The sequence below is a fragment of the Passer domesticus genome, chromosome 2 (assembly GCF_036417665.1).
Source record: "Passer domesticus isolate bPasDom1 chromosome 2, bPasDom1.hap1, whole genome shotgun sequence".
Lineage (NCBI taxonomy): Eukaryota > Metazoa > Chordata > Aves > Passeriformes > Passeridae > Passer > Passer domesticus.
In genome coordinates this window covers 20897230-20913051 of record NC_087475.1, presented here as the reverse complement: position 1 = coordinate 20913051, position 15822 = coordinate 20897230, and the positions used below count along the sequence as shown (strand labels likewise).

At 40.7% G+C, this 15822-nt stretch overlaps 1 protein-coding gene across 1 annotated transcript in view; it reads left to right on the top strand.

Moving 5' to 3' along the window:
* The window catches only part of CLCN4 (chloride voltage-gated channel 4), a 41894-nt gene that overhangs the window by 13626 nt on the left and 12446 nt on the right, over positions 1–15822 (top strand). Inside the window, exons 4-9 of the mRNA XM_064407728.1 lie at positions 3581–3768; positions 8992–9114; positions 10652–10858; positions 10950–11030; positions 11563–12108; positions 14557–14743. Of these exons, the coding sequence (XP_064263798.1) occupies positions 3581–3768; positions 8992–9114; positions 10652–10858; positions 10950–11030; positions 11563–12108; positions 14557–14743 (1332 nt within the window). The remainder of the gene's footprint in view (positions 1–3580; positions 3769–8991; positions 9115–10651; positions 10859–10949; positions 11031–11562; positions 12109–14556; positions 14744–15822) is intronic.

Here is a 15822-nt window from a genome sequence, read left to right as displayed (position 1 = left end):
GATGTCTGGAGGGGGTTCTGCTCTGGCTTCCTGCTCACAGCAGAGCCAGCTTCAGGGTTACAGATAACACTAACATATACTGAGAATGTAACAGCAGCCATTGGGATCATATAGTTTCCTGTGTGAGGCAGTGCACACATAAATTAGCCTGAGCACAGCACTGCCACTGCCTCTCACGTCTGTGGCAAGTACCCACAGGACCTTGAACATCAGGCTGGAAGGAGATGATGGTGTCTGACACAGTCAAATGGCAGGAAAGGCACTAAGGAGCTCCTGGAAATGAGGCTTTGATAGCCAAAGCCTGCTAATTGCAGAGAAAAGGAACAGTAAAACCCACAGGTGGTGTTTGGTGAGGAGATCAGGTGAAGACTGTTCACACAATGGTCTAGAAAAAGATACTGAACACTACCTAGGCCTGTTTCAGTCAGAGTTTCCATGCTTTCCTCATATAAAGCAGTGCATGGAGAGTGAGCCTAAAAATTTACATATGGATGCCAAAATTGTAGGCATTTGTTTTTAAGGAACTCTGAATTTTTGCTGGGCCCATCATGCCTGCAGACCAGTAGATGTTCCTCAGCCTAACCCTTACTACTGGCCAACTGAAAACATATGCTCTTTATAGATCAGCAAGTGTCTGTGTTTTCTAAAGCTATGTGACAAAAAATGCCGTCATAGTAATGCTGAAATGCTCTGATGCTGAGGCTGGATGTACGAGAATTCCCTTTGTAATTCTGTGCTGCACAGCTTGGGTGATGCTGTTTTCTGACACAGGTGCATGAGGAAAACTGTCTTTTCAAAGCAAATTTTTAGCATTCTCATTAGGGCACTGTAAAGGAAGAATTTTGCCATCATCAACAGAAGGAAAAGGAGCGAAGTAAAAGGCTAATATCGAAAATGAAGTTCAGCATTGTCTGGCTTTAGAGTACTTTGTTATTTTTCCTTACAGGCAGGAGGTTACATGGAAGGAGAAACAAACTCAGCTCCTTTGATGGGAGAAGCATGGAGATAACTTTATGTTCTATTACAGTCTTGGCAGCCAAAATAAGCACAAGAAATTAAAAGCTTGACCTTGAGATGCTGAACTGTCTAACACTTGCATTAATTGCACTTCAAGTTACAAAAATTCAGAACTTTAACTTCTAGCTCTGGTCACATAGGTGGTGAAGCATTCACTATTGCATTATTATCCTGGGCCTCCGTAGGAATTTCTTCTCTTGAAGGCCGGTGTAGTAAATGGCATGTAGTAAAAAGCATTTTCCTCCTTATGCGGATTCCTAAGAATTTGGCAAAAGGGATTAGATCAGCTGCATAATTAAGCACATTGTCTTACTGGTGTTGAGGTGCCTGTGAGCTTATTATATTAGAGAACTGAATGTTTGTTCTTCAGTATGGTTACTAACTTTATTGGGGAAACACATTCAAAAGTCTGTCTTCCTTTGCATCTTCTGCTGGGTAGAATTAGTATGCAGCTTAATATGGTTAAGTGTAAACTTTGAAGGTTACAGAAAATGTTAAAGATCCATCAAGAGGTGCAAAAGGCACAGCATTTGGTGCTCATGTCCAAGAGATGAAAATTCCTTGTTTCTGAAACTTTCAGGCAGTTGGAGGAGAATTTAGAGCTCACTGCAAAGCAGGAAGCTATGCAGGCTGATGTTGCCAGCAATGCAATGATTCATCATCATCTAGCAGTATGGTTCATTGTTTCCATAGAAACTTGGGAAAAATTGAAAAGAATAACCAAATTAAGGCAAGATCTTAATGGAAAAAAAGAATCATTAAAGACATCATCACTCCGTTCTGCAGCCTTTTTGTATGTGTGTGTGTGTGTGTGTGTGTGATCCTGTCTAGTATATCTGTATAGTGCTTCAGATTATTTTTATACTACAGAGATTCTTCACTGCTACCCTGATAACCACTGCTTGTCAGTGTGAGGGCAAGTATCCTTTTTAAGGCTTGAATGATTTGAAATGTGTTTTCCCCCCGTCTCTTTTATAGAAATGAAAATCAGAAATCTTTAGTTCCAGATTAAATAAATCAGCTCTTAGAGCCACTTGTGTGCCCCAGCTGCTGGCGGAAAAGGAGCAGCCCCCAGTCCTGCTTCATGTAATTGCATTCTTAGCAGGAGCCACAAATCTGTAAGTTTTGGAAACATAAAACCAAACCAGTTTGCATTTTGCAAAGTATTTTTTCCCCAATGCATTGATACGCATCGATAAATTCTGTTCAAATAAATTAGCAGTCTCCTGAAATTTTATTAACGACTATTTGTAAAAGTAATGATGACTTCTGTTTTCTATTGTATGTGAGAGGGATTTGAAAAACGCTAAATGACTCTTCTATCAGTTGGTGTTTTAATTCTTTCCAGAAAGTATGGATATAGGGAGAGCACACAGGTCTACCTCTCTTTGTTCTGGCTGCTCCCAGCCTCCCATTCCTGCTGCTCTTGCATTCCTGGGACCCACCTGCTCTGAGGGTGCTGCTGCTGGGGCAGGTTGTTATTGCTGATGAGCAAATGACCTAGAGCAGCAGAAATTTTTTTTTTCCTTGTGTCTGTGTAAAGAGACACAAAGTTTACCTGCGTCTGGTGGCCAGCGGGTGTCACTGTAGCTCCGTGGAATTACCGAGGAGAAGCTGAAACGAGCCTTGTGGTACATGGAGGATTTGAAGGATAATTCTGCATGTCCAGATTGCTAATCAATGTACAGACATATCGAAAGCCCCATTCTGTTAAGTTCGTAAGTCGGAATTTGGCATTACATTGTATCTGCAATGAAATCATCCTTCTAAACAGTTGCTGTGCTGGGACCAGTAAAGCAGTACATAAATATAGATATCCTTCTCCTCCATTACCCCTGAAATACACAGTGAGGTTTGAGACCCGTGGCAAGTGTGTGTGTAGACCCTGCACGACGTTCTTCACATCTCAGCCAGATGGGGAACCTGCCTGGGACAGCCTGCAGCCTGGCATTGGTTGTATCTCCCCTATTTGGCCATAAGTCAGTATGAAAATTATGATGTTTAAAATAAAATTATATGAGAAAATGATAACATTTAAAATAAAAGCTCATGAGAGAGCATTGAAGGTCAGAAAAACTTGCTATTGCCCCCAGTTCTTTGTATTTATTGATGCAGAAAATAGTTTGGGTTAGAAGGGGACTTTAAGGGCCATCCTGTGAAACCTGACCTTGAATGTTTCCAGGGATGGGGCATCTACCTCTCTGGGCAACCCATCCACCATTCTGGGCAACCCAATATTTTTACAATGAGGGTGGTTTCCACCACCCTCATTGTAAAAATATTTTTCCTTATACTTACTCTAAATCAACCTCTCTTAGTTTAAAATTGTTAGCCCTTGCCCTACTGCAACAGGCCCTGATAGAAAGTCTGTCCCCATCTTTCTTACAGGCTCCCTTCAGGTGCTGGGAGGCTCCTTCTCTTCTCCAGGCTGAGAACACAGCCTTATATTGTGCCTGCTTACCCAAATAACAGCTTTTATTATGTTATTAAAATTGGATCTATTGTCCTTGTAACTTGATTGTTTTTAATGCCAGCATTTCTTTTTCTGTGTTTCTTTTCCCAGGTACTTTAGCTGGAGTGATAGATTTAGCTGTGGATTGGATGACAGACCTGAAAGAGGGTGTCTGCCTGTCTGCCTTCTGGTACAGCCATGAGCAGTGCTGCTGGACATCTAATGAAACCACATTTGATGACAGGGACAAGTGTCCCCAGTGGCAGAAATGGTCGGAGCTGCTCGTAAGCCAGTCTGAGGTAGGGAGCCTGATTAGCCTGGGGTCACAGCAGGGCAGGCACTGCCCTTTTCCATACTTGCTGATGTTCCCTCCAGGGGTTTCTCTGAAAGGGAAAGTAATGAACTGAGCACACTGCAGAAAAAGACATTTCCACAAGCAATATCTGCTTAACCTGAAGGAAGTCCTGTGGTTTCAGTGCAATGGAAACTGGAAAACTGTGAGCTTGCACTCTCTTTTTATCAGTATTAAACTAAAAGTGTTTCATAACACACATAGCATAATCACCAGGGGACTTGAGCTGCATTTTCTTTTTTTCCTTTTAAACATAATTTTATGGGACAAAAAAAAGATGAGCACTGACAAATACATTTATGCGGGATATTTTTGGGATTGCAGATGGGGTTTTATGTATTCTGATAGAAGGAGCTGCATAAGAACTGCTTGTTTATCCCTTGCAACCAGTCTCTCTATGACACATCAAGAGATTTAGCTAGCACCAAAAACTGGGGAAAGAGTGGGCTCCCTGGGGGTCACCAGAGTGAAGGATTTGCAGGGGTTTCCTGTTGGACAGGAAGGGAAAAAGCTGATCTGGACAGACATGCAGCTTATATTTTCAGATTGTTTTTCCTTGCACTTTCTTTTTCATAATAATAGTAATTTTAAATACAAAGAATGCTGTTTCAGAGCAAAGCAGGTGAAAGTTTCATTTTGAAAACAATAAAAAGAAGCCTTTCTGTACACCATTTGGCCGATAATACCTGTAGAAAAAATACAAAAACCACATTTCATTTCCAATCTAAGTTATTTAATGTATTGAATAATACTGATCCCTTCACAACTCAAATATTTGGCAGAATTATTTTCTCAAATCCCCCCTTCCTCCTTATGTCTGACTTGAATTTGACAAAAACTGAATATGATGTGTGAATGGGTGATTTGGAGAGGTTGTCTCAGATCTTCCCCCAGTGTGGAGGTTGTCTGGTCCTGCAGACAGTGTTTGAGGACACCTTCAATGCCAGGCAAGTGTGTCATTCATGTTCCCTTCAGTGCTGCTTTAGCTCACAGGACAAGAAGTATAGGTGGGAGTATAGCTCAATTTTCTATAGCTCTAATTAACCCTAGTGGAAGTAAGAATCATTAACAGATTTTGGGGTGTCTGTGTCTTTGTGAAAGTGAAGAAATATTACCCTGATAAAAAGCTACAGCATGGGACTGATGTTGTAATGTAAGAGAACAAAAAAAAACCCCCAAAACCAAAAACAAAACCCCCAAATAAACAAACAAAACCAAACAAAAAAAAAAAAAATAAACAAAGTATTGTTTATTTGGCCACCAGACACAGAAGGGAAAAAAGAGGAAACTTTAAAAATTATAAGGGGATTTGGAAATCCTGTGCATGTGTTTGTCATTCTGTTACTTTGGCTGGAATATAGGAAAGATGCATATCCTTGAGAAAATTTATTGCTTTCTTCTGCTTCTTGAAACCAGCAGTCATGACTGTTGTGTGCTGTGGCCTTTAGAAAAGTTATCAGCCAGGTGAGCACTGTGAAACTTCACTCACTTGGTGTTCAAATTGAGCTTCTCACCTCCTGGTGTACTGTCACAGTAGGACAAATAAGAAAAGGTTCATATTGGCTTAGTTTTAGTTACTTTCCTAAAACAAATGTGCCTCTAAGATCTGTGGGTTCCTGAGGGTCTGCTGGAGGCTGTAAATATTAATAATATATCTGTCTGTTACTGTTACACTGAAATCCCAGGGAAAGCCCAATAAAAATGTGAATTTCGAAAGGAAAAATTCAGTTTTGTTCAAAAGGCTTCTGTTCAAAAGGCTTATGATACGAGCATGTTTTGTGCTGGTTCCTGTAGAGGTAGAGGATTTTAGTAGGTATCAAAATACACTGAACTTGACTGAGTTTCAGAATAATTTTGCTGGGTTTTCCCCCTATGTTTCACTTTGTGCCTGACATTTACAGACGAGCCCTATAAAACAACAGTGCACATTGGAGCACAATTTAGGCAAAAAGTATTTGGAGCAGTTTCCCTAAAGGTACTCTGGTCTGACATGCCTTCTTTTTTTAATGTGTGACTGTGATTCTTTCTCGTCATAGCCAAGTAACTGACATTTTGAGGACTGAGATTTAGATCAGTTCTTCCTTGTGGTTTTGCCAATTTATGGCTGTGATAAACCCTGTACATACATTTTCACAGAGAGTTGTGACTTTTCCTATGGCATCTCTTGAAAAATGTTTCCATTCTAGTGCTCCCATAAAATGAGCCCAAAGCAGAGGCTTGCTATAAATTATTATGGATAACATAATAGCCCATTAGACACCTACCAAGCTATGTTTACTTCCCTAAGCACTGTTTTGTAGGCCAATTATCCTTCACCCTTCTGGCCTTGAATTACTTTGGAAGAGGAGGTGAAGAGGGTTTTTTGGTGTGAGAAACTTTCAAAACCTCAAATTCACTGGCAGATCAAAAGGTCCTCAGTTGTCAGTGGTGATCTGGACTTTCCCTGTTCTGCAGATTCAGTTTGGTCCCAACCCCAGCTTCACTGGAGCTGAGGACCCCACTTTTGATGGCTTGCACATGTCCAGGGTAGAGGAAAGGACTCCATGTCTCCCATGGATCATGACACTGCGTCCAGCAATGGACTGAATTCCTATCCCAGGATCTCCTGTCATGAAGCTGAGAGCTGCAGGACAAGGAAGCCTCTCTAAACCTGGAACCCACTTCTCAGTTTTGCAGCCTTGAACCTGTCAGTCTTGAGGACACACACTGCTGAAACATCCATAGGAGAGGGTCTGCAAGCTGTGAGATCCCCATCGAGTCAGAGTAGAGCTCTGGGCCTCTGGAGTAACCACACATTGGAGGGCATCCTGAGGGGTGTGGTTTATTTCAGTGTTCTGAGTTTGTGAGGCTTGTTTTCAATTGTGTTCCATTTGTTTCTAAACTGGACTGACACCAGATCTGAAATATTGCTTGGTCTTGCAAACTAAAATGCAAAATTTTGCTCAGTTTTCCTTCTTGCTTCATTACTGTTGCTTCCAGGGTGAGTCTTTTGAGCTGTCATGGAAAGGGTCATAGCAGGATCAGCTCTGCTGGTGATCTGCTTCAGTCCCTGACTCCAGTGTACATGCTGAAGACTTTCACTGGTTCAGAGCTTTAGTAATGGCATGTAATGGATGAGAAATGAACCATTTGCTGCACTGAGTTACTGCTACTTCACTTCCCAAAGGTTTTTATATTATTAATCATTAGAAACTGCTGCAATTGAACCTGCAGAATGCCAGATATCTGGAAAATGTAACAGTGAAAGATGTCCCAAGGGATAGGATTGAACTGGCCATACGGACTCTTGTGGGGTCCTGCCACGGCGCTGTAGGTGTATGTGTGACTGCAGTAACGAGCTGACAGAGTTTTCTTATGACTTCTGAGATGCAAAAGAAGAAGAAGAAGTAAAAAGAAACAAAGTAAAATTTTCTCCAGTGAATTTAGAAGCAAAACTACAGCTTCTACTCAACCCCAGAAGGGCCAAATTTTTGTAATGGTGTTGGCCTTCTTTGGTGGTATTCCAGGTTTACATTGACAGGAGGATTTTGCCCTGAGGCAAGATATCCAGAGTTTTCTCTAGAGGAAGAGTAAATATTGTCATAGCTGTTTGTAATTGAAAGCACTAGGAGAAGACATTCACGAGACTGTCTTCAGCTGTAGCAACAAAAGCCCTCGGTTACTATAGCCAGATGTCAATCACTGCCAGTGTGGGATCCATGACTGCTCAGTCTCAGGGGGATAGCCCTGTATTGCTTCAGCATTCTGCTATCATCAGCAAAGCCAGCTGCTAACTTCAGCAAGCACCAGCTTAACAAACTGTCCTTCTTCCAGATACATCCATAAGGATAAGGGTTAATGGTCTTACTGCATTTTCATTTGGACACACCTGGATAATGAAGCTAGCAAACATCCATGCTGTTAAAAGTTGATTCCTTGCAGATTTGAAAACAGGGAGACTTCTCATCTCTTAAGTTTTTTATGACTGGGAACAAGGCTTGGCCAGCCCTGTTAACTGATACAATTGATTAATGCCTGTTTTCCTACTTGATTTATCATAATGTTGATATCCAGGCTGCTGTCCTGCAGAGCAGAGACAGGGGCCCTGATGCTCTTGAGCAGCTGGGATTGCATCCGGTAGGAAGAGTTCACTTGGAGGTGAAGGATTCATACCAATTCATGCACTGAGATTCATCTCAGTTTTTTATTCTGTAGTGTCATGTTGCTACAGGATATTGTTTGAAGGCTTAAGCTCCTTGTATTGATTTGATGCTGCTGAGTAGATTCTCTTTTGTCCATGTAGGTGGGGTTTTGAAATTAATCTAAAAAAAAATGCATGTGAAGAGAAAGAGGTATTCCAAGGCAGATTTTAACAAAGGTTTTGACTTGACCATTGGAAAAAGGTAGAAACTTGAAGGTTACTATTGACTATGCTTTCACTGCACAGTCAACCATTGTTAGTGATCATTAGCATTCCCGTTCTGTTAGAAAAGTAAAGCTATTCAGTTTGAAGATAGTAATTTTTGTCCTAATATTTTAAAATCATTCCAGTTAGTAATAAGCCTGAGATGTGTGAGTGGGTTCTGCCAAGCTGTGGTGTTTTCAAATTATTTTCAACCCTATCATGTACAACACTATATAGAAAGACATTATTTCTGTATGGTTTTACCCTTCCTGTTTGTGAACTGAACTGGCTACTGATATACACAGGGATGTTGTTTGAAAAATCAGCGTCTGCATGGAGAACTGACCTTTGAATACCAGCCCTTGGAAAAGTACATATCAGGGTCTCATTCCTTGTCTCCCACTATAGGATGAACACATCAGATTCCTTCATTAGGTGCCTTTTATTACCTATTGCTTTTGCCCTTATGCTGTATTTGTTTGATGTTTTGGAACTTTATGTGGGTTAGTTAGATTTTTTTAGTGCTTGAAAGATGCTCAGTTTAAGGTATATGGGTCCCTTGCAAACAGACTGTGTGGGCTGGGTTAGGTATTTATTAGTATGCTGCTTCTTTCCATGAGTAATAAAATTATTGGAGTATATAAAGTTATTTGTCCTTCCTGAGGAAAAGCAGCAGTTACCATGTGTATGAAAAATCAGGCTCAATGCCATCATAATCACTAGTAGAAGTGTGAGATTTGCCAATCTGCTTTTGTCTAACAATGTTTGTTACTGTTATTTTTCTAGGGTGCAAGTGCTTACATTCTAAACTATTTTCTGTACATTATGTGGGCTCTATGTTTTGCTTTCCTGGCAGTCTCCCTCGTCAGAGTGTTTGCTCCTTATGCCTGTGGCTCTGGAATCCCAGAGGTGAGTTTCCCTTTTTGCATGAATATCCAAAAAAACCTCAAACCACAACAAAAAAATTATTGCCTTTTCCCATTCCAGAACTATACTATGAGATAGCATAGCAACAAAGAAAATTGTCTTTCCATCTCATCTGTCTTCATTCCTTTTTTTTGCTTTTATGGTGATCATCTAAGTTTTTCATAGTAAAAAGTGTTCATATGTCACTGTGACAGGTTAATGCACGTACTTGTTCGTTGCCAGAGTGTGAATTAAAAATCAACATCTCCAAGATACATACTCACTAGAAGATTACAGAGAATTTTCCTAGGATAAAATTACTTGGGCCAGTTACAAAACCAGTTATTTTCTAGGCTAGACTCTAAATAAAAGTGAAATAAAAATAAGAGGGTGGGCTACAAAGCTAAGGTTTCCTAAACTGCTGAAGATGCCCATCATTTGGGATGCCTGAAAAGTGTCTGGTGCATGTCTTTTGCAAATTGTTTTCCTCAAGACAGAATAATGCACATTGTGCCAGCATGACAACATTATAGCAGCCAAAATATGTACTTGGTTTTCAATATTTTACATATTGAGCCTCAGTCCATAATTAAACAGTTAAATGGAGAAGCTTGTAATTCAACCAGCACAGTAATTAAAAGTCTTTGAAATCAGGGCAATCTCTTGTTAGAAGTGCTATGGAACTACAGAAATTATTATTTAGGAATCTGGCAGACAGAATTAACAGCCCAAAGCTTAGAAATCTTGGCATACTTTTGTTCTTGATCTCTAAGAGAAGCATCCAAATGTTTCAAAAATCTCACCACAAATAATTTAAAATATTTGAATAATTTACATGTTTGAAAGTAGTCATGTGTGTCTTTGTTATGTTTTTAATATATTTGTGGTTTTAAAAAGTTCTCATAGTTAACTACAAAGGCAGTTTCCAAGTGGTTAATGCCTCGTGTGAGGTGAGGCTCAGCTCCAGCCCATTTGCATGCCTAGAGCCCAAACCCAAATCCCACCCTGTAGCCTTTGTGTCATGCACATGCATTGTGCTTTCCGAGCCACTCACTAGCAAAATTAAGACAAAATGTGTAGAAATATGATCTTCTGGACTTTCTCATTTCATAATATGTGCATGGTTTTATGGCACAGTGATTCCAAATATCTAGAACTTTTTTGTGTATTTTATCTGGAAAAAGTCTGTTGTTGTTTATTTGCTTTTTTTTTCTGCTTTGTTAAACTCAAATCCAGCTAAACTCTGATCTTGTAAGCCAAGGAGATATGTAAGAGTTTCATATTTCTATTGATCTCTGTGAGAGTCCTTACTGCCTGTTATGGGGACCACCCGTAACAGCAGTAAAAGTGTGGTCTGCTTAACCCCTGCTCAGATATTGCTGTGGGAAAGCTGCCCTACCTACAGTTCCTTTCTCTCCATCACTGTCTCTTTTCAAGCAGACTGCAACTTTTTAAACTCTGCTGGAGTTTTAACTCCATTTGAAAGTTCAGAGTAGAAAAGGATTCTTCATCTTTTCAACATGTTCTTCCTGCTTTCCAGATAAAAACCATCTTGAGTGGGTTCATTATTAGGGGCTACCTGGGAAAATGGACACTTTTAATCAAAACAGTCACCCTGGTTCTGGTGGTGTCTTCAGGCCTCAGCCTTGGGAAAGAGGGCCCATTAGTCCATGTGGCCTGTTGCTGTGGAAACTTCTTCAGCAGCCTTTTCTCTAAGTACAGCAAGAATGAAGGAAAGAGAAGAGAGGTGAGCTTGGCTTATAAATTTTTGATTTCTCTGTCTGGATACTCAGGGTTTCAAAGAACTCATGCCTTGTATGTAAACATTTGCTTTGTAGGTACTTTCAGCTGCAGCCGCTGCAGGAGTTTCAGTTGCCTTTGGGGCTCCAATTGGAGGTGTGCTTTTTAGTCTGGAAGAGGTGAGACCTGGCAGTTCTCTTGCTTCAGTAAATATATTTTAATTTGATACCCTTCTCCAAGATTACTCATTATTTTTCAAATATTTATAGGCTTATTTTTTCCCCTTTAACAAAAATTATCTATGATTTCCAGTAATAAGAAATAACCAGGTATTTTAGCATAATCTGAGTAGCAGAAGGGCACTGACTTTCTGGAAACAAATTAGATGACTCATCTAGTCATCTAATGGAAATATATCCCTCTGCTGAGGTTTCTCCAGCCTCCAGCTAGCTAATGCATGGACCAAGATGTCAAGCGTTTCTTATACTCTCTAGACAGCAACTCTAGATTTAAATTTATCAGTTTTAAACTAGGTGCTATCCCTTTTCTGAAATCTGAAAATGCCTTTTCTGATACCTTTGTGAACATGTTCTGGCAGTGGTAAGGTCTGGTGCTTGCAGTAACGTCAAATGAAACACATGGTGGTTGTAGTTAAAGGAAACACCCTCTGCGACACTCAGTGAAATGTTTATGGTCTTTGCTTGGTTTTAGGTCAGCTACTACTTTCCCCTGAAAACCCTCTGGAGGTCATTTTTTGCTGCTCTTGTGGCTGCCTTCACGCTGAGGTCCATCAATCCTTTTGGAAACAGCCGGCTGGTGCTGTTCTACGTGGAGTACCACACGCCCTGGTACATGGCCGAGCTCTTCCCCTTCATCCTGCTCGGCGTCTTCGGGGGCCTCTGGGGGACCCTCTTCATCCGATGCAACATCGCCTGGTGCAGGAGGCGGAAAACCACCAGGCTTGGGAAGTACCCAGTGCTGGAGGTGATTGTGATAACAGCCATCACTGCCATCATCGCCTACCCCAACCCCTACACCCGCAGGAGCACCAGCGAGCTCATCTCCGAGCTCTTCAACGACTGCGGTGCCCTGGAGTCCTCGCAGCTCTGCGACTACATCAACGACCCAAACATGACCCGGCCTGTGGATGACATTCCCGACAGACCTGCTGGCCCTGGAGTCTACTCTGCCATGTGGCAGCTCGCCTTGGCTTTGGTGTTCAAAATCGTCATCACGATATTCACTTTTGGCATGAAGGTAAATCGGGGGCTATTACTAATCAAAGGCATCCCCAGCGTTGGTGAGAGAGAGAGAATGATGCATCTGACTCCATCTTATTAGAAGGCTAATTAATTACTTTATTATACTCTACTATATAAATTTCATCTAAACTGAATCTGCCTTGCACTCCCTCTGCACACAACTGCACAGAACTGCACTCATCTCCTGACTCTCCCACGGCTGTCTTGTGATAATCCCAACACACACACACACTCTTGGCCCTGATAGGCCAAGGAAACAAAACATCTTCACTTTGGGTAAACAATCTCCATATTGCATTCTACTTTAGCACAACACAGGCACAGCAAATAAGATAAAAATTGTGTTTTCCCTTTCTCTGAAGTTCAGAAAATGTGAATCTCAGAAATATTCCTAGGAAGAACTGTGCCTTACTTTTCTCTATGAAGAAAATGTGACAACAGGGGGCGGGTGCAGGAGCACAGGCCACAGATGGGCTGCCATGGGCAGCTGTGTTCTCTCTGTCTCTGACCTGCTCCAGCCAGGGGATGCTGCTGGCTCATGTCCCTGCCAGCACCATGCCCTGTGGGCCCCTGTGGCAGCACAGGGATGAGCCCTGCTTTTCCACCTTCTAGTCATCTGTGGTTTTGTTAAGTGAAAAAGAAATCTGTGTGGAAATTTAAACCTGCTGTTGCCAATAAGCAATTTCAAGATGATTCCCACTGCAGCTGTTTTTTAGCTCTCTCATGGATATGGGCTATTTACATTGTTGTTTGTCTTGTTGGATTAATGTCTTAATGTGCCTCAAGGTAGCTATACTCAAGGAAGTAATAATTTTAAATTTACTATTTTACGCATTTAGAGCCTCACAGAAATATAGAAGTGTTTGAAAAGGTCTATTTTTGAATCTTTTTAAGCACTGTAGCTCAGAAAAAAGGGGAATGAGTGAGAAGACTAACGGATGTGTCATTTGAATATTCTGGATTTGCAGCTTTTTCCTTCAGCAGCAACTTCTCCCCATAAATGAGTGATGAAAGGTCCAAGAACAATTTATCCAAGTTTTCCATATATACCAAGCTGTTTGTGGTGAACTCTATATATCTGATTAATAGAGCACATAAAAAACAGGTTCTGTCTGTCTACAGCTCCCATTATCTGAGCATATATTTGTGGATCTGGTGACTGCAGACAATGAGAAGCTTTTCTTAGATATACACTGTATTTTATACTATGTTCAAAACTAAAGTATCTCATTCTTTCTCTTAAACACTACACTTGAACTGAGTGTAGCCTTTCACTCTAGAAACTGATCTATGGATGACAGCCCATTGTTATGCTTGTTCATTAAAAGCCTTGGTTCTTTATTCAAAATGTAATTCTTTATTTATCCTATATATTTAAAAATTGTTAGAATAATATTGAATTGTTAGAAAAATAAAGAATTGACAGTTTCAACCAGTCAGTAAAAGAACAGACCAAATAGCTTTACCCATTAAATTGAAAAGACTCAACTGAGCTGCACCAGCAAAGTTAACACTGTGGTGGGGGCTGTAGCATCCACTGTTATGAGCCCTAGATGCCTCTGGGCTGTGCTGATGAGGTGATTAGTTAAGTTCTCTAGGAAGCTCAAGGTATATTTTCAGACTTAAAAAGATATAATAGGCTTTCCTCTCTGAAAACAACAAAAGCTGCCTGCAAGCCCTTGTCACAGATTTGAATTGTCTTCTCCAGCAGGAAATACAGCTCTAACTTGCTGGTGCACTTGACATCTAAGAGGAAGTGCACTTATCCAAGCAAAGTGCATTTTCATTCTCTTTTTCCCCCCTCCATTCTCATTTAAATACTGTTTTTAATGATTTGTGACTTGTCTGTATAGCAGACAACAAAGTAATGATTCACAGAGCTTCCTGGAAAATATATTGTAAACTGAGATGGAGAATTAGTTGCCTCTGAGCAGTCAGCCCCCTTCCTCTGAATTTTTATTCTTCATTTAATACATTTAATTTAAAATCTGGTCTGATTTACCCTGAAAAAGTAGTAATAAAACCATAAAGTGCTCCATCTGATAGAGGGTGAAATCAAGATGTTGTTTTCAGTTAAGCTTATTCTCAAGCCTATGACAGAACCATCAGCAGCTCCTGACTTCCTGCTGAGAAAGCAATAAAGGCAAAGCCAGGAACATCTTGACTTCAAAAGCAAACTATTATTCAGAAACAGCATTTATCGCCCTAATTCAGTGAGATGCAGCAGATAGGATTCAAAATTTCTTTTAAAAATGCACTAACATTTAATACAGTTATTAATACACAAGTAGCCACATAAACTCAGTCACTGCAGAAAACTATGTCAGACCATGGGGATCAGCCCTGTAGGCTGCCATGAGGCTTGATTCTCTTACTGTTAATTAAAATTGTTTGATACTTGCCTTTTTTGTCAAGGTGCTCATGTGTCTATATTTCATTCCAGATCCCTTCAGGCCTCTTTATTCCTAGCATGGCTGTTGGAGCCATAGCTGGCAGGATGGTTGGGATTGGAGTGGAGCAGCTGGCATACCACCATCATGACTGGATCATCTTCAGGAACTGGTGCAGACCTGGGGCAGACTGTGTCACACCAGGACTTTATGCTATGGTGGGAGCAGCAGCTTGCTTGGGTACGGTCTCTGCTGGTCATTGGTTTGTGTGTGACCAACACTGATGTTTGGGGACACACTCTGGCGGGCCCTGTGTTGGTGTTAGCTGTTTGTGTTGGCATTTCTGGGTGCCACAGAAGTTGAAATCAAGACGTGATGGGCTAAAGAATGGGCAGCTTCTTCTACTGGCTGCTCCAGTGATCTGCTAGATAGTCAGCAACAGAAAGGCTTGCAGTCATCAATGTCTACTTGTAGTCTGCCAAAAAGCAGAGAAAAGGAAAGAACAAATTGAAGTTAGGCTGCAGGTTTCCAAGCAGGAGTACTTTTGCTTGCATTTTTTCCATTTGATGTAATGAAATTCACTGTAACTGGACTAAAGCTACTTGTTTGTTTAGACTGTGCTCTCTCTCAGTACATGAAGAAAACATCCCAGTTTTTGCTAAATTTTAAGCTACACAGAGGCAAAAATTCTGTCTCTTGTTGGCTGTGTGTCATGCGATGGTCAACTGAGCTGTATTTTGGTTTACATTTTGATCATAGGCCAATACTGGATTACACTCAATAAATAGGATTTATTGGATATAACAGCAGTGATCTGTTAACTATTAAAGCAAGATCATTGGAAAATATCTCATGTATCAAATTTCTAGCCATAGATGCAAGAAGAATGTTACAAGCATGCCATCTAAGCATGTTTTTACCTGATCATATCTTTCCCCTCGTGTACTTGCATATTCCATCTCCTTTTGTTGCTGTTATTGATATCATCATCAGCGTATGAAAAAATAGAGGAGAGGCATAATACATGAGTAATGTGATAGGGTAGGCTTGAAATTAAAGATGTATTCAAGGAAGAGCTGGAAAAATTTCAGATTTGGATGCTCATATTGGAAAAGCAGGATCATTTGTGCAATCAATATAGAGGAAGGAAGGGTGGTATTTGCTTGAAAATTTAATGTCTGTAATGTAGATATCAGCACCTGAGCTTAACTGTCTTGATACCCCTCACAGTCAAAACAGAAAAATGAGGTATGGGAAAGATCAGTCTCATCTGGCAATACACATCTAAAGCCAGGCAAATGAACAGATGAATTTGGCCT